At 42.9% G+C, this 25,248-nt stretch overlaps 1 protein-coding gene across 1 annotated transcript in view; it reads right to left on the bottom strand.

The window, feature by feature from the left end:
* The window catches only part of LOC124279515 (unconventional myosin-VIIa-like), a 754,149-nt gene that overhangs the window by 683,313 nt on the left and 45,588 nt on the right, over positions 1–25,248 (bottom strand). The window contains exon 3 of the mRNA XM_046715341.1: positions 8,077–8,139. Coding sequence (XP_046571297.1) covers positions 8,077–8,139 — 63 coding nt within the window. The remainder of the gene's footprint in view (positions 1–8,076; positions 8,140–25,248) is intronic.

The raw sequence follows: 25,248 nt of genomic DNA, 5'->3' as shown, positions 1-25,248 counted from the left end.
GAATGACCTGACAAGTGATGCTGCTACAGACTGTATGATCATGTGATGGATACTTCTGATAGATCTGATGTGAAAGTAACATTTCTTGATGATTTCACTGACCAGTCTGTCCATGTTGACAGAAGAATTAAGGTCAAAACCCAATTTCTTCACAGCTGGGGAAAATGAAATGGTGGAGTTGCCAGCTTGTAAATGATCTACAGTCACTTTCTGAAGTTGTCTTGGAGGTCCATTGCATCGGTCTTATCATTTAACTTAAGACAGTTCTCACACATCAATGATTTGACATCTTCAATGCAGGTCTCCACTTTTGTAATGGCATTGTGCTGGACTGTTCCATCTGTCATGAAACCATCTTGAAGTTGTGTGTCATCTGCATAGAGGTGATATGCAGTGTCATGTTGAGATATGACACCTCCAAATGGAGTGGTAAACAAGCTGAATAAGACTGGTCCTAAGAGTGAACCGTGTGGAGCACCACAAAACAACTTCTGGGTGGAAGAATTGGAGTTTCCAATGAGGAGTCCAATAGTGTCAGAATAGCAATTTGGTCATCATCCACCCTACTACGCAGCTGATCAACAACACAGTTTAAGGTCATCTCAGTGCCGTCCTGAACACTGACTGATACTTGTCATTGAGATTGTGTCTCTCAAGACCAGTAAGAAATCTCACTTTGACTGTATTATCAAGGATCTTGGATAGAAACAGTAGATTTGATACAGGTCTATAGTTCTTGAGGTTTATGAGAGGTTTGATGACAGCTAGTTTCCATGCCCTGGGTATTGTTGCACTCTCAAGACTGAGATGGATTATTTTGGTCACTATGGAAAGGACACATTTAATCACCTTCAAAATAACTAAGTTGGTACAGGATCCAATGGACAGGAAGTGGGTTTGGAGGTCTTGATAACACAGGGGGGAAGCGCTGTCCATGCGAAATGTGGAGTTGCTCCAAAAGCAACTCCATTTCCTTGCTGGACAGTGAAAAAAGAACATGTGGTGCAAGAGTAAAGGTAGGTTTTCCCTCGCATTTTCATTATTTTGCAAGTATATCAGGTTTTGCCATTTGGCAGAAGGATCTAGAAAGTTACAGATCTTTCTGTAGTAGCTTGACACCCTCTCTATTTATTGCAATTGTGCGTCAAGCGAGGGCACCCTCCTGAGTGTCGAAACAAGATCGCAGAAAATGACCTCATCAGCAGACATGCCTTTTTTTGTTGTCAATTCATATATATAGTTATTTTAGGTGTTCATTGACAGTATAGGCTTAAATGCGTTAGTATTTTTTCAGTTATCGTCGAAAAATCAAACTGTACATTTCATATGGAGTTGCTCACATTTAGCAAAAAAACTGTCCATTGCGTTGTGATTTTACTGTCCAGGAGTCGACAGTTTCTAGTTTTAACCGTCATGTCATCAAACGTTATTCTAGAGATATTTGTTGTGAAGAAGAATGTTTTGTTGTAGACCTGCCTACCTGGTGTATTTATTACGATTTTGTATGATCAAGTACGATTGTACACCCATATTGCAGTTTGTTCGGCAGGGATTTAATGTACAAAACACGTACGATCAGAACAAATATATATCTACCCCAGGAATAACCAAGTCCTGGGCCCCATGTCACAAAGCTCTCGTAAGCCTAAAATCTTGTAACTTATCTCGTAGCATTTGTACTTATATACTGTAACAATGACTTACGATAGTTGTAGCGCTACGAGAGCTTTGTGAAACGGGCCCAAGGTTATTCCAAAGTATGTACATTGTTCATACTATCATTCAGATATTAGCATTGCGCATTCGGGTAAAGCACATCACTAAGCATCTGAAAACCAAGGGACATCTAACCAATGTTGAATGTGTGAAATCAAATACAATAATGACTTCGTTTGTTCCAACCGCTGGCACCAGTGATATGGACAAGAGAATGGCCGTTATTAAAGCAGAAATCCAGACAGATGAGCAGCATCCAGACCAGCTACAACTCCAACCACAAAGGGCCAGGAGAGCTGCAGTCAGGCACTCCAGGGTGTGGCCATGGCTCATAGAGGAGAGGGGATAACAGTTTGGACAGTTATCCAGCCTCCTAGACACCCATTTGAGGCTGGAGGATCCAGTAGCGTTCCAAAACTACAGAAGGTTAACACCACAGGTCTTCGATGAAGTCGTGCAGATGGTGGCCCCAGCAATCGATAGGGAAGACACCAGTTTCAGGCAACCCCTTTCACCTGGACTGAAACTGGCAGTCACACTTTAGGCACCTTGAGGCTGGAGACAACTATGGGTCCCTTGCGTATGCCTTCAGGTGTGGAGTGTCCATCTCAGAGATGGTTCCAGAAGTGTGACAGGCAACTGTGTTTAGCCTACCTGTGACCCCTGAAGCCTAGACAGCCGCAGCTAACCAGTTTGAACAGAGACGGATATATCCCACGCCATTGGGGCCCTGGATGGCAAACACATTACTATCAAGAAGCCACCTTAAGCATGCAGTCAATTACAAGGGCGTCTTTTCGATACCACTCGTAGCTCTGATGGATGCAGATTACAACTTTGTGTGCATTGAGCTTCGCATGTCAGATGCTAAGACTCGGGGCTGGTCAACGGCATGGAAAAGGAAGCCCTATAAGAGTCCCCCCACCCTGCCCTCTGACTGCAAGCCCTGATGACCACCAAGACATGCCCTTCTTCATCTTTCGCACTCAGGAACTACCTCATGAAGCCATACAGCAGAAGGATGTCCAGGAAGGGACATTGTTGGGAGGAGAATCGTTGGGATCCTGGTCAATAGATTCACGTGTCTCCTCATGACTCTAGGGCAGAAGCCCAATACTGTGAAGGATATAGTGGAGGCGACAGTGGCTCTGCACAACCTATTGAGGCTGAGGCATCCAGGCATTGCAGCACAATAGGTGGGCCATGAGGATGAAAATCACCATGTCATACCAGGGGCATGGAGGACCAAGTGGACTGGCTAGATGTGGATGAACCTCATGCACCTCGCAGCCACATCAGCCAGAGCAAATGCGAAGGATCAGAGGGAACTCCTAAAGGTGCAGTTATTCTGATTTCCAGTACATATATGGGCACAAGAACAGATCGTGAGCGTCCGTTAAAAATACTCGTATCTACTCGCATTTACTTGTATCTACTCGTGAGTCACTGCGGGATCAGACAGAGCGTCACAGATCATGGCAGATCGCAAAACATCTCAACAGAGCGTGGTGTTTGCCTTGTCCACGATTGATTTCAACCACTACAATTTATAAGCACGATGAGATGCAATATGTTGTGCTTTGTTATGATGCAATACTATCTGATGCGATGATCACGATTGATAATAAAATTGTGTTGATCGTAGAAATATTTTGAACCGTCCAAAATTTTTCTATCATCAACACGATTGCCACGACTGACCTCAAGATCTGATAAGATTTGATCGATTGCCAGGATTTGTCCACAATTAAGACCACGATTTCAATCGTGGCGCGAATTGTTATAGTGTGAACATAGCATTTGGGGGATCCATCACAACTACTGTTTCCATTGCCAAGTCTGTGGAAAAGGGTATCAACAACTGTGGAATTTCAACAGTTCATGCTCTAAGATCCATGCAACTTCATGGACAGTTACTTCGACGTAAACATTCAACGCAATGGACAGTTTCAACACAACTCCATATAAAATGTACAGTTTGATTTTTCAACGATAACTGAACAAATACTGACACATTGAAGCCTAAACTGTGAATGAAGACCTAAAATAACTATTTCTAAGAAAAAAAGGCGTGTCTGCTGATGAGGTTGTCATATTTCATGTTGAAACGATCATTTTCTGCAATCTTGTTTCGACACTCAGGAGGGTGCCCTTGCTTAACGCACAATTGCAATAAATAGAGAGGGTGTCAAGCTACTACAGAAAGATCTGTAAATTTCTAGACCCCTCTGCCAAATGGCAAAACCTGATATACTTGCAAAAGAATGAAAATGCGAGGGAAAACCTACCATTACTCTTACGCCACATGTTCTTTTTTCACTGTCCAGCGAGGAAATAGAGTTGCTTTTGGAGCAACTCCACGTTTTGCATGGACAGCGCTTCCACCCTGTGGATAAGTCTCAGTACTTCTTCTGTATAGGGTTCAAGATTTGAAACTTGTATTTCTGGCTGAGATTCCAATTCCTTATCCACAGGGGAGATGTTCGTGATCTAAACAACGTATGGCATGGATTTTCAACTTCTTTATTTATCATTTACAACATGACGTTTCTGGGCTACTTCTTGCCCCTTCATCAGGTGAATGAAGGGGCAAGAAGTAGCCCAGAAATGTCATGTTGTAAATGATAAAGAAGTTGTAAATCCATACCATACGTTGTTATGTTACGTTCCAATTTCTAAATGCCTAGCAATCATCTGTTCTTTATCGTGTCCAAAATGAAATTCACAAAGGTGTCAGCTTGAGCTGTGTCCCCATCTTCAGTGGTTGGAAGAACAACTTCAGTGGATTTACCCATTAAGGATGACATAGTAGCATACAAAGCTCTGGGGTGGTTTGTCTGCGTATGTGTGAGGTCATTGTAATACTGGGACTTGGCTTGGAAAACAAGATAGTTGACATGACACCTTTCCTTGTTGAAGATTTGCTGATGTATGTCCACACTGGACTTTCTCCTGCCCCTCTCAGATGAACGCCTTGACATCCTGGCCTTCTGAATGTCTTCAGTGTACCATGGAGGCTCATATTTCACCTTTTTGAATTTGGTCTTGGGGGGTGGCAAGCGCACATGTTTGTCCAATAGTCCTGACAGTGTGGCATTTAGTTGATCTATCAATATGTCTACATCATCTGATGTGCAAGGGGCTTGGTGTTGAGGTCTGACATTTTGTCTTGTCCTCCACTATGTAAAACCTTGACTTAAGAGTCACTCATGGCTACCTCTGCTGAGGCAACTATATTTTGTTACAGTCTAGGATTGATGTGTCAATCACACAACTTTTATCTCAAAGCTGTAGTTTCTGTCATAAACACACACAAAAATTACTTTTGAATCTTATTTTGTTATGGTGTGACAATGCAGGTACACCAAATTCAATCAAGATTTAACTCATTTTATCAGCTATTAAAAAAGCAATTTGACATTCATACTTTCTTGACTCACACAAATGTCAACATATATAAATGTAACTGGCAGATATGTTTTAAGTGAACATCTGTGGATAATTTCATCTGAAAATGTTCAATCAACAACATCATCAGTGACGCAACAACAACATCAAACAAAAGAGGGGTCACTTGCAGTCAATATCATGTGTGTCCATCGTGCGCTGTAAGACATGCTCGCAGTCTCCAGGGCATTGAAAGACACACATTTCTCAGAACAGCTGTGGGATGGTCTGCCAGTGATGTTGAAGGGCCTGTGTCAATTGAGCAACTGTCCTTGGTGGCACAAATTGATTTCGAACTCTCCATCCAAGTTCTTCCCACAGAGGCTCGATTGGGTTCATGTCTGGGGACAATGAAGGCCAGTCCATCACACAAACATTCTCATTATTCAAAAAGTCCCTTGTTACCCTGGCTGCATTGGGATGTGCTGAAACACAAAATGGTTACGACCGACATGTTGATCCATCATTTTGAGTACAGCCGGACAAAAGATATTGTCCACATAATGTTGAGCATTCAGATTGCCACTAACCACTACCATCTGGGATCGGAAGTTGGCATTGATAGCACACCAGATCATGACACCACCCCTCCAAAACGATCATGTTCAAGGACACAGTTTGGCTCAAGTCTTTCTCCTCGACGTCAATAAATCCATTGACGTCCATCTGCAAAGGATAAGTTAAACCTGGATTCAACGGAAAAAATGACATCTCACCATGGCCTGTTGCCAAGATTGGCCCTATTAGCTGCCCATTGCTGTCTGGCAAGTCTGTGGCAATGCAATAAGGTTGGACCACGGTACGGGCGACGACACCAGGTGTTGAAGGCAGCAAGGCGTCTTCGCACCGTTTGGGTGCTGACATGACGTCCTCCAGCAGCTGTTTGGAACCAATTTCGCAAATGTGAAACTCGGATATTGCAGTCCTGACGAGCTGTCGTCACAGGTGGTGCACTAGGTCGCGGACGATCAGCAACACTTCCGGTGGCCCCCGAAAACGTTTCTGAGTCTACCAGCAGTAGATGGATGCACATTAAAGTGCCTGGCAATCATCACATCTGAAGCACCTTGGCTGACCGATAGCCTAATTCCTTTCGTCTTGAGTCAAGTGTGGCATTTTCTCAAAGTGATTGAGTTTCACAATTCCTTGTGCTTTTAAAGGGCCTGGGTGCAGGTAATGCATGTGCAGGTGTTTCATGAAAGAGGTTGTGTTTATGAGAAATGTCAAAGGTTCAGTTTTAAGCATTGAAGTTCATGTGAGAGGAATGCTTGGGGACTCTAACTCAAAATGGGCCAGAATAACAGCCCTTTATCCCTACATCCTCTGTATGGCAGGAAAAACAAATCTTCAATACAACTTCTGTAAGTTCCAGGACAACAAATACCAATTGCATTTTTAATGGCTTTCAGTATATTTTACAAACAGAAATCATTTTCCAATGATTTGACAGAATATTCATTGTAATGCTAGGCTTGCACGTGCCACAATTCATTAAGAGTCAAGGGGTCAAAAATTACAAATTACACAAGTTCATTCAAAAAGTGCAAAATGAAAATGGAGTGAGGGGACATGTCATCAATAGCAAATGTGACCATCCTGGTCACCCATACATGCCAACACACGTCTCCTCATTGAAATCATCAGTCAGTGGATGACGTCAGCAGGAGTCCTGTTCCAAAAACGTCTGTTCAAGTTCCTGTTGGTTTGATGGAGGCTATACATGCTGTCTCAACTGACGATCAAGATGATCCCAGATATGTTTAATGGAGTTCATGTCTGGAGAACGAGCTGGCGAAGGCAATATGTTGACGTTAACGTTGTGCAAGTATTCTCGTTCTGGCAGTGTGAGGCCTTGTGTTGTCGTGCTGCAAAATGACTCCTCTTGCTGTCGTCAAATAAAGAGAAACACAATAGGTCTTGGCACTTCATCCTTGTATTGCTGGTTATTCAGATTTCCATCGAGTGAAAACCAGTCTTGTTGTTCTCGGGGCCACAAATGTCATGATGGCTCTTCCATTAAACGGAAAATGTTCTTGAACACAGTTTAGAGCCAGTCACTCTCCTCTATGTAAAAAAACCTCAAACTCTGCCATCGTTTTTGACCGACTTTAATCTGTAGAGAGCACTACTCTCTTCCAGTCACGTCGCTGCCACCGACATATGCAGTTTCCGCCCATTGCAGTCTGTGTTGACAGTGTAGATGGGTCAAGGCTCGTAGGCTAGTATTCCAAGTCGTCATAGGACTGTTTGTCTGCTGATGGCATACCCTAAAACTGTTACCTCCGTTGACATCACCATCACAAATCTGTTTCAGAGATGGATCTGCCAGATATAGCAGTCTTGGGCCAGTGTCGTGACTCTTGATCTTGTACTCTTGGGCGGTCTTGGGTGTGGGCAGTTTGCTGGTAGCAGTTTATCAATTTGCCAAAATTACGTTTTTCACGTTTTGAAAATCCAGGTCTGTACAAAGTTTTTCGGACGGCTGCGTTGTTTTCAGGAGCATGTTGCACTTGGCAAATGTTTTCTGCTTGGGTTCAAACCTGAACCAGCAATTACAATTACTTTAAAAGCGATAACTTTCTTTTGCCCAATAGTTTTAAGTTACATTTGACCACTTTCTAAATGCCATTGTGTACTCGTATTCACTAGCCTGATTTTTGAACACCGTGCTACAGCTGTAGAAACCTTTCGTCTGTTGGATGTCTTGCTGACACCTTTATGTTTTTCCTAAAACACGTGATATTTTCCTAAAACTGGTTTGAATAGCATGTACTTTTAACCCATAATTACAGACGCTGACAGATGCTGCACAAGAGCCCCATGACATAAGCTCATCTGACTTTCAGTCTGGGGAGCTGATGATTTAAAAAACTTGTTGTGGACTAGGAGTAAAGAGGGTGACAGACAACATACCTGTTCATATATCTTGATTTCTTTGTAAGGGTTGACTGACACCAGAATAGATCCAGTAAATGTCTGTTACCTTGTCAAGGAAGTTGTCAAAAAGAGCAATAAATAGAGCATCAAGCATCTGAAGATGAGGTGAAAAACAAGTGAGAGTGTGAATTTTTTTTTTCCAAGTCATTAGAGTCAAAGCCCTTGGCATGGGAAGAAAACACAAAATGATGCAGTTCTCAGAAGTTTATTGTTTTTACATTAGTGTAAGGTGCTGTGAAAACTACAGGATCAAACACTGCACAGCAAATTCTGGCACACCAGATGACTGTAATGGGCTACCAGTGACACATCAAGAATAATAATACAGTATCCATGGAACTGGCACTGCGTGAGCACTGGGGTTTCAATGGGTTACACCATGACTTCGTGCTACAGCAAATGGATGAAAAAAATGATGCAAATATTTTAATTACAACAATCAAGAGCCATCAGAAGATGACAAATCCCCCCCCCCCCATTTGAAAGAACAATCATCTGACAGTTACTTAGTCAAACTTGATGAGAACATTTCTGCCTTATCTGTCTGTCCTTATACAAGAGTTGTCATTGGGCTATTATAACAATATCATGAAATTGAGATTCGTAATTTTAAACTTCGATGTTAAGTACACGCCAATATCAAAGTTAAAAAACAAAATATAAATTTAATATCCCCTACAGCAAAAGGCAGAAGTTGACTACCTGGTTTTTTGTTTGAGCACAGTTTCATGAAAGAATGTATAGTACTATTTCAAGATATGGTCCTGACAAATGTAAAACTATGAACAGAGTCATGATCAAACTAGCTGTCATGGAAACACGAAACAAATTCATTTAAAAACAATTCCTACATAACAAAAGTCACAAGTCGGCCCTTGAATAACACATGTAGCAGGGTGGGATGGAAAATAGGAACAATTGCATATATTGTTAGTAATTGTTAGTAAACATTCCCCCTGGATTATGGTAGCCTTTATTCCTGTGGTTCCACAGACACATACAGCAAATCAAATGAAATTTAAAACACTAAGTCATAGCTATTCCTGGTGGTATGCCTATCTAATCCCTGAGTTACCTCCCTTGATCCTGAAGTCACTGTATTGTAGATCTAAAACCCTTCACTCGTGAACATATCAACTTTGTCAGACCACTCGATGAAATATACATGTTATTTGACAACATTAACAAAATATTCTATTTATTATATTTTTATCATTGTTTATAAATGATCAAGACATCGAGTAAGACTGCATTTTATTATGCAACCCAACTACAGTCTAGCCCTTGAGTTCTGGGCAAAAGTGATATTATACTCAGTGAAATAACATGTTATTCTACTGAGTGAAAATACCATTTCTATTTTCACCAATATTTACAGCATTTCACCCTTAAGAATATAATAAAATTTCCTTATACCACTAGACACAAGATGAGGATTCAACCTGATTTCCAAATATTACCCCCTGAATAATAACTTATTATAATATCAATGGAAATCACTTCCGGTCCGTGACATCACTTCCGGTACTAAAATGACTTTCAGTTCCGATTGAGCGACGTCACTTCCAGTCCAGTGACGTCACTCCCGGTTCTATGTTGTCACTTCCGGTTCTATGACGTCACTTCCGGTTACGGAGTGATTACTAATAAAGTAATACTAATAAAGGATATGATTATATAATATCAAACTCTGACGTCGTCAACCACTAGTTGTAACGTTTATTAGCTTCTGTCCTTAATGTGTTCAGTTAGGAGATACCAATGAATAATAAGTTCCCTACCGTGGTATCTTCGGCCCTCTGTGTAAGGCAAGTTGGCTGACATTTTCGTGAAACCTGTCTGAACTGGGTTGACTGATTAGATTGTGCCATAGTGGGAGACGTAGAGGTTTGTCTGTCAACAGTTGAAGAAGACATGGTTACCATGGTCTGGCTGGCCACGCTGGTGCAACTAGGTATACGGTACTATACAATTGTGCTGCTGAATCTTTTGTAGAACATCTGGAATGAACTTGAATGGAGGAAAGGCATAGGCTATCATTCCGTCCCAAGGCGACGGATCCGGAACCGGACTTACTAAGGTTTGAAGACGATTGTTCCTGGATGTCGCAAACAGATCTATCCCTGGTGTCTCCCAAGTCTGCCCTATGAGCCTGAATGCTTCCCAATTCAGTGTCCATTCCATGGCAATCACTCTGTTCTGACGGGATAGAGAGTCTGCTAACAAATTCACCCGTCCCGGAATGTGACGCGCCCTGATAGAACATCTTACAGCATCTGCAGTCCTGTGTGATGCTCAGTAGCTGAATTGGTACCGCCTTGTTTGTTGACATAAGCAGCCACCATGGAATTGTCCGACACCAACATGAGATTTTTCCTGTGTAAATGGCACCCCCAACCACGGAAAGCCTTCAGAAGAGCCAACATTTCTAGGCAGTTGATATGTTCCCCCTTCTTCTGGACTCGTTACAAGCCAAGGTGCTGGTGAAATCCAGAACGGTAGTACTTGGAATTGAAATCTGCGGCCGTTCATGGCGAACATGAGGTATTTCTGCAATCGCGGTTGAATAGGGATATGAAGATATGCATCCTTGAGATCTATGCTGATGAACTTTCGAGTCCTGGCGTAGATTGGCTAGGGACTCCATCTTGAATTTTGGAGGCTTCCTTAAAAATGTTTTGTTCAACAACTTTAGATCTATGATCCTTCTTGGGGGTGAGAAATACTGGAGAATAAAATCTGCATGTTAGGTCCGATGGAGGCAGTTCTACAATTGCCCGTTTCTCCAGTAATTGATCTATCGCTAGGTTTGTGCCCACTAGACGCAGGCCTTGTAGGAAAAACTGACAGCCCGTTGGGAAACAAGTCACAGGAGGTAGATTGCCCCAGGGAAGTACAAAAACCTCTCTGTACCACTGAAAGGATCCACTTGTCTGAAGTTATCAACTTCCAATTGTCCACGTATTGGGATAACCTGCCCCCTACTGGCGACTGAGTTAGAAGTCCAAATCCAAATCGAGAGACGTTTCTCCAGTTCGCAAGGAGGAGAAAGCTGTACAGCGAGAATTCCTGGAGGTGGGTCTTGATCCTCGAAAAGACCGGGCTCCTCTACATCTAGATGAGGTTTAGCCTCTGGAAGTCATATTGCCTGAAGAGCGAGATCTAGATTCCGACGCCCAATCAAAGGCCGATCTCTGAAACAGATGAGAACGAGCCGGTGTAGATGAGGTGTTGCGAGATGCTGAAGTAGATGAATGTGGGACCCGTCTAGGTCTGGAAGAAGGTCTGCCTCTGTCTTGGTTCAATAGCGCCGAAGCCAATCTCTGATTAAGATTCCTACAGGTCATGGCATCCCAGGCCTCAATGGCTTGTTGACATTGGCCGTTAAATGTACTCTCAGATTCCAAATGTTGTTGGAAAAGAAATTCCTTTGGAGGTTCCTTACTGAATCCAGTCTCTGAATCCGTTCAATGGCTGTAAGACGACCTTAAATATTCACTTGATTTGCCATAGCATCCGATAGAGACTGATAAACCACGTCAAGGAAAGAGTGCACCAACGCCACCTCCTGAGCTGACATAGATACTAATGTGTCCTTTATAATTCTGGAGTAATCCTGGAAAACTGGAGGAAGCAAGGCCTGTACTCCGGCGGCAAACCAGTTAGAATAGGATAACACGTCAATGGAAGTCCGAGCAGCCATGTCCAATTCCTTGAAATCCCTATTGGAACACGGAGAAGCCTGTTCCTGTAAGTGGGCAAAGTCCTTGTCTAAGGCTGGCTGGCCGTGATAAGTCAATCATGAATGGTATAGACTTGCTTATGACTAACCCTAGGTAGGTTATTCAAAGTCGTGGCCTTGGAGAGGCCTAAGTTATAATTCTCCAAAACTTTCTTAAGTGAAGACGCATGGGGTAAGGAGAGCTTGGGCATCCGTTCCAGCGGTAAGCAGCCTGATAAACCCAACTCCACAGGTATGTCAATTTCCTGCTCCTCGGACGGAGGTGGAAGGATATTCGGATAAAGTCCATGTAAATGTTCTAACTTTTCCTTAAATCTTCCCCCGAAACATCCATAGGTTGTACTGTCAATAAACCCTCTCTCATAGAAAACTCTGGTTGTGAAAAGGGTTACACCAATGAAGCATCTGGATCGGCTAAGTCAGACTTAGACACGGGATTAAGGGCGGATTGTCTGTGTCAGTATATGCCTATGGGTCTGCCTGGCCATATCCTCTGAACCGCTAGGTCCGTGATTGTCGGGTTGCTGGACTGAGACACCATTGTCAATAGCCGCTGACCAGGTAGTATGGCACAAACCGGGACGGGAATCACGTGCAGCCTGCACAGTATAAAAAAACCGTGAAAATCCTGCGGCCCAGTCCCACCGTGGGAAAAGATAGCAGGCTGTGAGCAACAGGGAACCACCATGGATGGCTGGTTCCCAGGGACAAAGGTTGCGGTGTGTGTAGCCTGAGCCACGAACACACAGGACCCGGTGCCGGCTAAGCCGACACCATCCCCGTCGCCTGAAGCCCTAGGCTTTTCCCCCTGAGGGGACCGGCCTCCTGTGTACGTCAGGGCATGATAACAGGCTCTCTCGGACAAAGCACCCCTGATTTCCGCAGGAAACGACTTTGGCTCCCGGCTCATGCCATTGACCACCAAACCATTGTGGCTAACTTCTGTCTTTTGGAGGGAATTAAAGACTCCTCCATATGCTTAGTTATCCGACTAAACTTACCCTCATTTCTGATCCTGCACGGACTTATCCATGGCCGCCTGAATATCAGACTTGAAACCCGCCAATAACTCCGAGATAGCAGACAGATCTAAATGGCTTGAAGATTTAGATTTTTATCTAGACCTGGATTTAGGTTCAGATTTAATCGACGAAGTGGGAGATCCAGGATTAACTTTTTTAGTTTTTGAACATTCTGATGATGATGACTGACTGACTGACTGAGTTTGGTTTTACGCCGCTTTTAGCAATATTCCAGCAACATCACGGCGGGGTGATGATGATGAGGAGTGTTTACACTGCCTGGACATAGAACAGGGTTTTTCCATAAGCCAAGATTCTTCAGACATTTCCTGACAAAGCAAACATCGCTCCTAAAAGGAGAAGCACATAGGGAGTGGGGATCGACGTCCGCCATAAACTTCTGGCATTGGAGACATTTATTTTGAGCCATAGTCGATCTTGAAAAAGGGATGGAGCAAAATGTTAACATTAAGGTTCAAGTCAGTTTTGGACAGTGAAGTAGTGTTCAGTAACGCGTATGACCACCATGAGCACAAATGCAAGCTTCTATACGTCTTTGCATTGACCAAATGAGCCTTTACAGATGCTGTTGTGGAATGTTCTGCCATTCTCTCTGTAAAGCCTGTTCAAGGTCATTCAGAGTCTGGGGGTGAACATGGAGACCATAAACACGACTTCCAATAATGTCACAAGCATGTTCAATGGGATTAAGATCAAGTGACCTTGCAGGCCAGTCCATATGCGTGATGTTGTTGATCTAAAGAACATTGTTAACAACTCTTTCTCAGGCATTATCACCCATGGACGGGCATTATCATCCATAACAATGAAGTTAGGACCCGCTTGTTGTGCCAGAGGAATGATTACATGTAGGTATACACCGATCAGGGTGCATGTGTGAAGAGTGGAGCACATTCATGTCACACATTTTGCATGTTGTTTCTGAGGTTGTTGTGTTCGGGTGATACTGCCAATGTTATCAGATAAATCAATTTGACAGTCACTAAAGGTTATATATTCTTTGAATATTGACCTTTCAGTAACATGTCGGCAAAAATCGCTATCGAAATTTATAAAGATATTACACTGAAAAGACTTGTTGCTTAATTTTTTGTGAGGACTATAATAATGAAATTCAAAAGTAATGCGATTGTAGTTTTGCTGACCTGTTATGATTATGAATTGAAGACTTGAATAATGGAAAATAATTCAGATTTCTCTACACGTCTTGAGTGTGGACCATACAGAAAATTATGAAGGGTTTTAGATAAAAAAGAGTGACGTCAGGATCAAGGGCGGTAACTCAAGGATTAGATAGGCATACCACTAGGAATAGCTTTGACTTACTGTTTAAAATTTCATTTGATTTTCTGTATGTGTCTGTGGAACCATAGGAATAAAGGCTACCATAATCCAGAGGGAATGTTTATGTTATAATTCTTTTGAAACCCAGTCCAAATTGTTTCCATGGAAATCAGGAAAAATGAAATGCCAAAAATATGTAACCATGCAAATCTGGTGCAATATCCCTTAGATATGTGTTAATAAAGGTATTGGAAGATTTCCACTGGCAGGAGGCCACAACATTTTCGATGGAAACAGATGTCCAGGCAGAGTGAGATGAAGTCAGCGCTCTGATCTCATGAGGAGAAAAACGCACGTGGAGATGATCTGGGTCACAATCCTGATAAGCAATGACAAAAGTTTTGCGAAGCCAGGCTGATAAAGTATTCTTGGACAATTCAGTAGTAAGATGTTGCTTGCAGGGAATAAATAAACGACGTCGCTTATGGCGAAATGAGTCCGTACGATCAAGGTACCATCGTAGAGCCCTAATCTAGATTTGTTGGAACGATCCGATATAGGTAAAGCCGGAATGGTATAGGATCTGGCGCCTAATGGGCCATGTGCCGTAGTCTGTTTTTTTGCAACAAATTCTGTGAACATACGACACGAGAGACTGGCATAATGTTCAGTAAAACGGAGCGATCGAAAGTCAATGGCATGTAGTTCCGATACACGGGCTGATGTAGCAAAGGCTAATAGGAAGGCTGTCTTGAAGGCCAAGTATTTGAGCGGCACAGATTGCAGGGGTTCAAACGGTGTCTTAAGGAGAGCACGCAAAACAATGCAAAGATCCCATTTTGGAAAAATTGATGGAGACGATATATCCTGAAGTTGGAATGAGTGAATCAAACGATGTAAGGAAATTGCAGAGCCGACATGAAGACCTTGAAGATTGCGAACCGATGCAATTGCAGAAAGATAACCTTCTAAATACCCGCTTTAAGTTTCTTTTGTGTGCGTAAAAGGAGCAAAAAATCAACTATCATGGGGATAGTGTGGCCGATGAGCTGTCGCTCAGATCTCCATCGGGTAAAACATTTCAACCTGGCATCATAGAGGGCAGATGTGGATGGGCGTATGGCTTGATATGGCTTTAATAGTATCCAAGGCGAAACCTTGTTCCTGGAGGGTAGAGTGGATAAGCGCCACATGCAAAGATTGAGAGCAGGCACGTTTGGATGAAGGAGTGACGAGCCCGGATGAGTCAAGAGATTGTCCCATAGTGGAAGAATGAGAGGTTCGTCCGATAGGAATTTCAAGAGGAGTGGAGGAGCGCGTACCTCCCTGCTTGTTGATGTAAGCTACCACAGTGGAATTGTCCGTTGCGATCATTACCGACTTGTGATGAAGGTGAGGCCACCAAGCTGTCCAAACTCGAAGAACTGCAAGTAGTTCTAGCACGTTTATATGGTATGTCTGGTCCAACAGATTCCAAGAACCTTGTATCTGGAGATCGTTCATGTGTGCACCCCAACCCATGGCCGAAGCATCCGTATAAATAGTTACCTCTGGATCGGGGATGCGAAAGGGAGCTCCGTGAAGAACATTGTGTTCCCTTGTCCACCAAAGTAACTCGCGCTTGACAGGAGGGAACACATCCAAATCCAGGTGTCCGGACCTGCATTGATTGATCCAACACTGAGTAAATCGAAGATTCAATCGGCCACGACATGTGAACTCCTGCATGGACGTTAGAGAACCGACTAGTGACATCCAAGTTCTGAGAGACACTGCAGAACTGTTGAGGAGATGGAGAATACGATCTCTGACCGAAATCCAACGATTCTGATTGGGTAGAATATGGCAAGACGAGGCATCGAGGATTGCTCCTAAGAACTTGATTTGTGGTGTTGGAACAAGTTCGGACTTGTCGGGATGGATTAGAAATCCCAGATGAGAAAACACATGGATCACAAAATCGATATGACTGAGGAGTATGCTCGTACACGTGTGATGATTCAGAAAGTCGTCCAGGTAACCGTGAATAGCCACATGCCGTATATGAAGGAAGTGGAGCACCGGATTCATGATCATCGTGAAAAGCCATGGAGCTATAGATACACCGAATGGAAGGACTCGAAACTGAAACCGCCGTCCGTTGACCACAAACCGGAGGTATTTCTGTGACTGAGGATGTATAGGCACGTGACGATAAGCATCTTTTAGGTCTAGACTGGTAAACTTTGAATTTGGAAGAAGAAGCTTGCGAAGATTGCGAAGGGATTCCAAAGGGAACTTGGGAGGACGACGTAAGAACTGTTTGTTGAGAATTTTGAGATCGATAATCATCCTCATTTCCGGTGTATCCTTCTTTGGTACCAGGAAAACCGGAGAATAGAACCCTGGAGAACAATCCTGAGGAGGTAACTCCACAATGGCTTGTTTGACAATCAATTGTTGGATGGCCAAGAGAGCGGCTGATAGGCGCGGGCCTTTCAGGTAAAAACGCCGACCTATGGGAATTACCGTTAGTGGAGGTACACGATCGAACTGTAGATAATACCCTTTCCGTATCACTGAAAGAATCCAGGGATCGTCTGTGATCAGAGCCCAATTTTGATAGACAAGAGAGAGGCGGCCGCCCACAGGCGATGATGGAATCATTTGTTGAAAACGCATAATCATATTCAAGTCCGGGGACGTTTCCGAGTCGACAGGAATTGATAATTGATTGACGGGAGTGAATGAGTCAACGTCTACGGGAGAATGAGCGAGAGGCTCGAAACCCCCGGGAGGATCGTACCCGAGTTTGAGGCGTACCACGTTGATGAATGTAACGAGGTGTATCAGATTGAGAGGTCGCTCTATCGAATGCCGAACGCTGATAGCGAGGTGGGGGGGGGGACAAGATAGCAATGAAGCTCTTCTACCACGGGTAAGAGACCTAGATGGACGATTCTGTGCCAATAAGGCAGATGCCAATTGTTGATTTAAGCTCCTGGTAACCTGAGCATCCTGAGAGGAGGCTGCAGCAGTACATTTCCCATTGAAAAGAGAAGTAGCTTGTATAGGTTGTTGAAACAGTTCATCCTTGGCGGTATCTGGAATGTTTTTAACTCCATACAACATGAAGGCACGCTCTAGGGCCATTAGGCGACCCATAATGTTAACTTGGGTGGAAGATACATCCGAAACGGCCTGATAACTTACATCCAGGAAAGAGTGGGCTAGTGCCGTTTTCTGCGCGGACATAGCTACCATGGTATCAGCTTTGATGCCTGAATAGTCGTCAAACACTGGCGGGAGGAGTTGGCGAACTCCTAAGGCGAACCAATTTATATAGGATAAAATGTCTATTGAAGCTCGAGCCCCATGATCCATATCCTTCAAGTTCCTCTGAGAGACTGGAATCTTGTACAAAGACAAACGAGAGGTGCGCGAGTCCAACGACGCAAAGTCCTTATCTAATTCAGGAAGGCCCGGCGGAAAGACACGATCATAAATAGCATAAGACTGACGAAGTTGCGTCTTAGGTAACGACGAGACAGTAGATGTCTTGTAGAGAGATTCATTAAAGGACGCTAAGGCTGAGCGTACTACCGTAGAATGAGGCAATGAAAGCTAAGGGACTTTCTGAGGAGGTAATAAACCGGAAGAGCCGAGCTCGTCTGGAATATCCGTGGATACAGCCGTGGACGGTGGTGGCACTGAATAAGCCCAACCCGGAATAAAATCAGTAGCTTGCGAATCCATAGATGGAACAGTGAGGATGCCCTCATGCATTGATACTTGGGCCGGCTTACTACATTTAGATTTCTTTGGTGGTTCAGATGGCGGCAATTTACGCTTTTTGGCGCAAAGTCTAGCGTCGTTCATAGATTTCCAGTCTATTTCAGATAAGTCCTTACACAACAGACAACGTGTAGCTAATGTACATGGAGGATCAGTAGAACACACCAAACACAAGGAATGAGGATCTTTGTCAGGTTGCAAACGTTGACAACCCAAACATTTCTTTTGAGACATAACTCAAGAACGCACGTGGCGGAAAAAAATGGCGGCAAAAATTTAGACAAGTTTTCACTGGAAATTAAAGTCAATTATACAGTGAGATAGCAAAAAAACAATTGCCTTAACACAATGCGACAGTACTAACCTAAATATACTGTAGAACGTTGAAGTTGAACAAAAAGTTGCATCCAAGGAAGTCTTGAAAACACGTGCTCACTCAGTGAGTACAGAGAAAATATGACATGGGTAGAGAGTCACTGGCAGGAGAGCATTCAAGGGAAGTAATCCGAAGGGAGCAAGGGTTATCTAGGTAAGGATTACCTCCCTTTGTTATTAATTTTTTATTTTTTTCTAAGGGAGTCTGTAACACATCACCAAGTGACGGAGGAAAAGGCTATCACAACCCAGAGAGAATGTTTACGCCTATAATTCCTAGTGGTATGCGTAATCTGTCTACTGAATTATCTCCCCTGTTCCTGACGTCATTATTGTTTGAAAACCCTTCAAAAAATTTCTGAACTAACTGATACACTATACATCTACTAGGATACAATCGCAGGGAGGAACAGGAGGGTGATAGATCCCATAATCCAGAGGTAAGTTTACAAACAATTACTAACAATACATGTAATTGTTCCTAATTATAACGTAAACATTCCCTCTAGATTATGGTAGCCTGAATCCAACATAAGGATGGAGGGTCCCCTTGAAGATGTTCCCGTACATACCTCTAGATGAACCTTAATCCACTACGAATAACTATGACTTAGTTAGAGATATCCTTAGATTATCTCCATATTGGTCAGTCGTAGTGAGGGATAAAATCCCAAAGGGTTCCCGAGCAACCCCTAACTTCTATTTCCTTATTTATGGTGACAATATTGGGCTTAATTCAACTTATTCTTGGTTTATGACTATCACTTCCGGTTCTATGACCTCACTTCCTGTTCTTGATAAATTCCATCCCTATATCTTAATTTGCCCAGTATACTGACGACCTTAAGGGGGGAGAAGTTAGTGTCTTCCCTTACCCTTCCAATGGTGCTCAGATGTTAGGTTTAAGGACACATAAGATCCTTACCTTATCTTCTTCGGCAATCTGTGATTTAATTCAAACAGTGACTCCTCTTTGTCTGTTATCTGCCACGTCCAGATCAGTAGCTTCCAATCTCTACTCTGAACCAAACTACTGCTGACAATTGGTATTTACACACTGGGCAGTCAGGCGGAGGAAAGGTGTTGTGCTGCTACGAGAGGTCCCAAGGAGAGGAGGCCTTCGATGGAAGCCGCAACGTCTCCGAGACAGAAATTGATGAACGTATTCGGAGATTTCCACTGACAGCTGGAAACCACCTGCTCTACAGTCTGTTTGAGTCAGAAACGGACCTATGAATTGCAAATTTGATCATTGTAGAAAATTGCCACATAAATATAAATAGTACACATGTTTATCACTTACTAATACCCAACAGCTTTCTTATATTTGAAAATTTTCCAGACTCCACCAAAAAAAGTTGTTTAAGAAACTATCATCATTGAAAACGCAAAAGTTGTTATCTGTCGCGGCAGGGCGAAACTGCAGAAATGGAACAGCCAGTCATGGCGGGGGACATCTCAAAATCTATTCCGAAGACCTGTTGGTCCCTCGTCTGTCGTCGTGTCATAGTCACGACTTAAAGGGATGACAAGTGGTGCCACAGTTGCCTGCTGTAAGCCATCCCAAGACCAGTAACCTTGTTCAATGACGTTAGCTACCTTTCAGTCCTGATTTTGTTAAGGGATTCCTTAACCAAAACCTCTACGTCACGTAATCTAAAAGTTGTGTTTGATCTGGCAACATCTCCTTTGACAATACCCTATATCATTTCAATGGGGTTAAGGTCACAGTGATAGGGTGGAAGTCACAGAATATCATGACCCTTACTTTTTATGTAACTGTCAACTTTGTAGAAAGGTTCACCTTTGTGGGGTTTTATGATCTCATATAGCTGAGGCTTCATTGCCTTTGAAGGCCGTGCCATCTGAAATTTGTCGAGCCATGATATCATAAACACCTTTTCGACTGTTCGATATCGGGGCTTTACTGTTGGGGTCCTGCACGCTGTGGTATGGGGCATTGTCCATTATGATAAAAGACTTCTCTGGTCGAGCTGGTACCAACTTGTTTTTAACCCAATCGAGGAAAACCGCACCATTCATCTCGGAATGGTAGTCACTGTTATCTGTGGACTTTGCCCTGAATACCAAGTCGCAGCCTGGGAGAAAGCCTTTGCTGGAGCAACCAGCATGGAGAATGATTAGTCTCTCTCCTTTCCCTAGAGGCAGCTTTCTACGTGACCCCTTATCACCCCCATCGGGTACCCACTGACTGCTGGCAGTGTGCGAGGCATTGACCCAGGTCTCGTCCAAGTACATTGGCTCGAACCCTTCCTCGCGCTTCAGAGTATTGACCTATTCTCCCCTGAAATTTTCTTATAACGATACCCGAAAGAGTGTAAGAGTCGCCAGAGTGTGTACTTTGATACTCTGAGGTTGTGTTCTTGCTTTAAATGCTTTTTAAAAATTTTCAGCGACATGCATTTGTTTTCAGAATAGAGCTTGTTGATAGACTGCCTTTCAAGGTTCTTTTGAAAGTTGTCCAAATGTTTTAATTTGTGTGATTTTGACACGACCCCTACCTGCTTCGCATCACCCTCACAATGTTTGTGTTCCAGAACATTTGTCAGTACCCTTGCTGATACTCCTAAAGCTTTTGCTGCCCGCTTACGGAATATATATTTATGGCATAAAATGGTTTGCCCCTTTCGGCTTCAGCACGGACAAAATTGTACACTTTAATCATCAACTGTTTCACGTCAGCATTCAACTTCATTTTTCATCAGGCATGTGTATCCCGTGCACGACGAGATAGTGGTTGTTCTGTTTCTGTGGTTTCACCCAACCGCGACAGATAACAACTTTTGCTTTTTCAATGATGATAGTTTCTTAAACAACCTTTTTGGTGGAGTCCGGAAAATTTTCAGATATAAGAAAGCTGTTGGGTATTTGTAAATGATAAACATGTGTACTATTTATATTTATGTGGCAATTTTGTACAATGAAAAAATTAGCAATTCATCGGTCTGTTTCTGACTCAAACGGACTGTAGAGAAACTGATGACCAAGCATCTAACGATGTAGCAAGAGCCCTGATTTCATGAGGGCAGAGGTAGAGAGTGCTGGAATCCTGCAAGTCCTGTGTCCCAAAAGGTCCCTGAGTAGAAGCCTGGTTCTAAACAACCTTTTTGGTGGAGTCCGGAAAATTTTCAGATATAAGAAAGCTGTTGGGTATTTGTAAATGATAAACATGTGTACTATTTACATTTATGTGGCAATTTTGTACAATGAAAAAATTAGCAATTCATCGGTCTGTTTCTGACTCAAACGGACTGTAGAGAAACTGATGACCAAGCATCTAACGATGTAGCAAGAGCCCTGATTTCATGAGGGCAGAGGTAGAGAGTGCTGGAATCCTGCAAGTCCTGTGTCCCAAAAGGTCCCTGAGTAGAAGCCTGGTTCTTTGCGATAAACTCGGGAACTGTCCTACATGTCATGTGTTTATATCCTTCTGCGAAACTATGGACTTAAAGTCTATAGCATGTAATTCTGAAACCCTAGAGGCTGTAGCAAAAGCAAGGAGGAAAGACGTTTTAAATGATATGAATTTTAGTGATGTATCCTGCATCGGTTCATATGACTATACCAAAGTCAGGTCCCATTTGGGAAAAATAGTGGGTGACACAATGTCCTAAATTTGGAACGATCTGATGATTTTATGAAGAGACGGATCGGATCCCACTGATAGTCCTTGAACATCCATGACCGCTGAACGATTCCCCTAAATGGTGGTGATTCTGGAAGATTCCTGATGGAATGAAGTTTCTAAATTGTCTCCAAGGCCGTGAGGCAGCCCAAAATGCCAACTTGATATTGCATAGTATCTGCTAAGGATTGATACACCACATCTAGGAAGGAATGTGCAAAGGCTACTTCCTGAGCTGACATTGATACTAATTTGTCTTCCTTAATACCTGAGTAGTCCTGGAACAAGTGAGGTAAGAGAGCACGTAACGCCTGCAGCAAACCAATTTGTATACCAGAGAGTGTCAATTGAAGTACGAGCTGCCATGTCAAATTCCCTGAAGTCCATGGCCGACCATGGAAGTGGCTGATCATGTAATCCCCTGGAATCCTGATACTACCGGAATGATCGGTGGTTTTCTGTGTCAATAAAAGCCAGGGTGTCTGAAGGCATGTCTTCAGAACCGCTAGGCATGTGGGTCTTGGGTTGTTGAGCCGGTAAATCGGTATCTATAGCCCCTGACACAGACGTATGGCACGAGCCAGGCTGGGATTCCCGTGCACGGTTAATGTATCAATCCCCTGCTTATCCTGCGGGCCAGACCTCTGTGGGGAAAGGTGGCAGGCTGTGGGTGACTGGGAGCCGTCACGCACCACTTGCTCCTGGGGACCATGGTCATGGCATGCGTAGCCTTAGCCACAGACAAGCCAATCCCGGTGTCGACACCATCCCCGTCGCCTGAAGCCCTGAGCTTCTCTCCTTGAGCGGACCGGCCTCCTACATACGTCAGGGCATGATGACCGGCTCTCCTGGTCAGAGCACCCCTGAGATCGGTAGGAAATGACTTTGACTCCCGGGCTCGTGCCATCGGTCAAATCATTGCGGCTATTGTCTGCTGTCTTCGCGGAGTAATGTTCCTCAAATTGTTTGTGCAGCTTGTTAATTTTGATTTCGTTACACATTTCCATGTCTCGCATGGACTTATCCATTGACGCCTGGATGTCAGATTTAAAGGAAGATAGTAATTCCAATATAGCTGATAAATCAAGCTGACTTGAAGATTTTGATTTCGACCTGGATCGAGATTTAGTTTCTGATTTAATGGAGGGAGAGGGAGAAGCCGAATTTCCTTTCTTTGGCTTAGAGCATTCCAAAGACGATGAATATTTATATTTCCTTGATAATGATCGGGATTCATCCATAATGAATGTTGCTCTGATAGGGAAAATGGCGGGAAAATTATAGTTCTATACAAGTAAATTTTTTCAGCAATAAATGATATGCAAAAGGAATGCGATTGCCGTAATGACTAATGCGACTGACCAATTTTCTGTAGATTTGATGAAGAAAGTAGAGTCGTAGATGAAAAGATTCTCGCTTCACTTCCATACGTCTGTAGTGTAGATCATACAGTACAATATGAAGGGATTTCAAACAACAATGCCGTGACGTCAGGATCAGGGGAGATAATTCAGTAGACAGATGACGCATACCACTAGGAATAGCTATGACTTACTGTTTAAATTTTCATTTCATTTTCTATATGTATCTATGTAACCACAGGAATATAGGCTACCATAATCCAGAGGGAATGTTTACGTTATAACAAGCATTGTCACTAAGGTGACATAATCCCCCGACGCAAATTATCACATCAAACTTAAAAAGTAATGAAAGTTTAAAATGAAGTTAAATGTCAACAAAAACATGACCAATCAACCTCTCTTGATATCTTGCTCTTTGGTTGTTCAAACACACAAATATTTTAAAGACTGACTTTGACCTTGACATAAATGTCATAGTATATGAAATATGCAAAAATGGTACTAAAGAAATTTCTTATTGAAAAACCTTCAATGGAAGTCTTGAAAGTCTATGAAGAAAATCTAGTGAATTTAGGTTAACATGCTGAAATCTTCAAAGTGACCTTGACATGAAGAAATTGCTTATTGAAAAACATTCAAGGGAAGTCTTGAAGTGAGTGAGTGAGTTTAGTTTTACGCCGCACCCAGCAATATTCCAGATATATGGCGTCGGTCTGTAAATAATTGAGTCTGGACCAGGCAATCTAGTGATCAACAGCATGAGCATCGATATTCGCAATTGGGAACCGATGACGTGACAACCAAGTCAGTGAGCCTGACCACCCAATCCCGTTAGTCGCCTCTTACGACAAGCATAGTCGCCTTTTGTGGCAAGCATGGGTTGCTGAAGACTTATTCTTCCCCGGATCTTCACAGGGCGGAAGTCTTGAAAGCCTATGAAGAAAATCCTGTGAATTCAGGTTAACATGCTGAAATCTTCAAAGTGTTGCAGTGACCTTGAAAATTATGTGAAGGTCACCAAAATTGACTGGGTCCTGCGCCTTCATTAGATGAAGCTTGGTGTCAAATATTTAAAAAATCCAGTGAACGTATTTTTGCGATATCTTGCTGACTATCTTAATATACAATTTAACATGCTGAAATTTGAAAGTGTCTTTATGACCTTGAAAATTATGTGAAGGTCACCATTTGACTGGGCCCTGCACCTTCCCTAGATAAAGCTTGGTGTTGAATATGAAGAAAATCTAGTGAACGGTTCTTGAGATATCTCGCTGACAAGAGTAAAACGTTAAAGTCCAATTGTTACCATGAAATTAAGGTCAAGGTCACCAAACCTGACTGAGATCTTTCTTATACTGTGATGAACCTAGGTACAAAATATAAAAAGAATCTAGTCAACGGTTCTTAAGATATTCTAATTCATACATGCGGACGGAAGGAGCCTAATACTATATCCCCCACTTCGTGCTTAACGCACGGCAGGGAATAAATTAGTCAAGTCTATACACTCCACCTGACATTGACATCGGAGAGACATTCGAACAAGGGATCCTTGGGAAATGGAAAAACTGAAAGAAGTAGTGGTAAAATCCTTATTACATTTACAAATAATTACAAGCTTAGTAAACACCATCTTTACAAAATGTGTAAATATGAACTTTACAAACTGTAAATTTTTATAAATCATTTTTGTTCTTGTGATGATTGCAAATGCAGGAAGGACGGCCAACAAACAGACTACTGCAAAAGCTCACTTGACCTTTTGTTCGTGTGAAGTTTCAACTTTCAGAGTCAGAAGAGTAACGGTAAAATGAGGGTCAAAATAATAAAACTAAATGATGCTGAGACTACGTTTGTTTGCTTGTTTGTTCCAGCAACATAGCACACCATCCAGGGATAGCTGGAACAAGCATGCGAAAC

Source organism: Haliotis rubra, unplaced genomic scaffold (assembly GCF_003918875.1).
Source record: "Haliotis rubra isolate DU_JTF1 unplaced genomic scaffold, ASM391887v1 Scf251, whole genome shotgun sequence".
NCBI classification, from domain to species: Eukaryota; Metazoa; Mollusca; class Gastropoda; order Lepetellida; family Haliotidae; genus Haliotis; species Haliotis rubra.
Note: the sequence above shows the minus strand (reverse complement) of the source record. Positions and strands in the feature narration are given on the sequence as shown.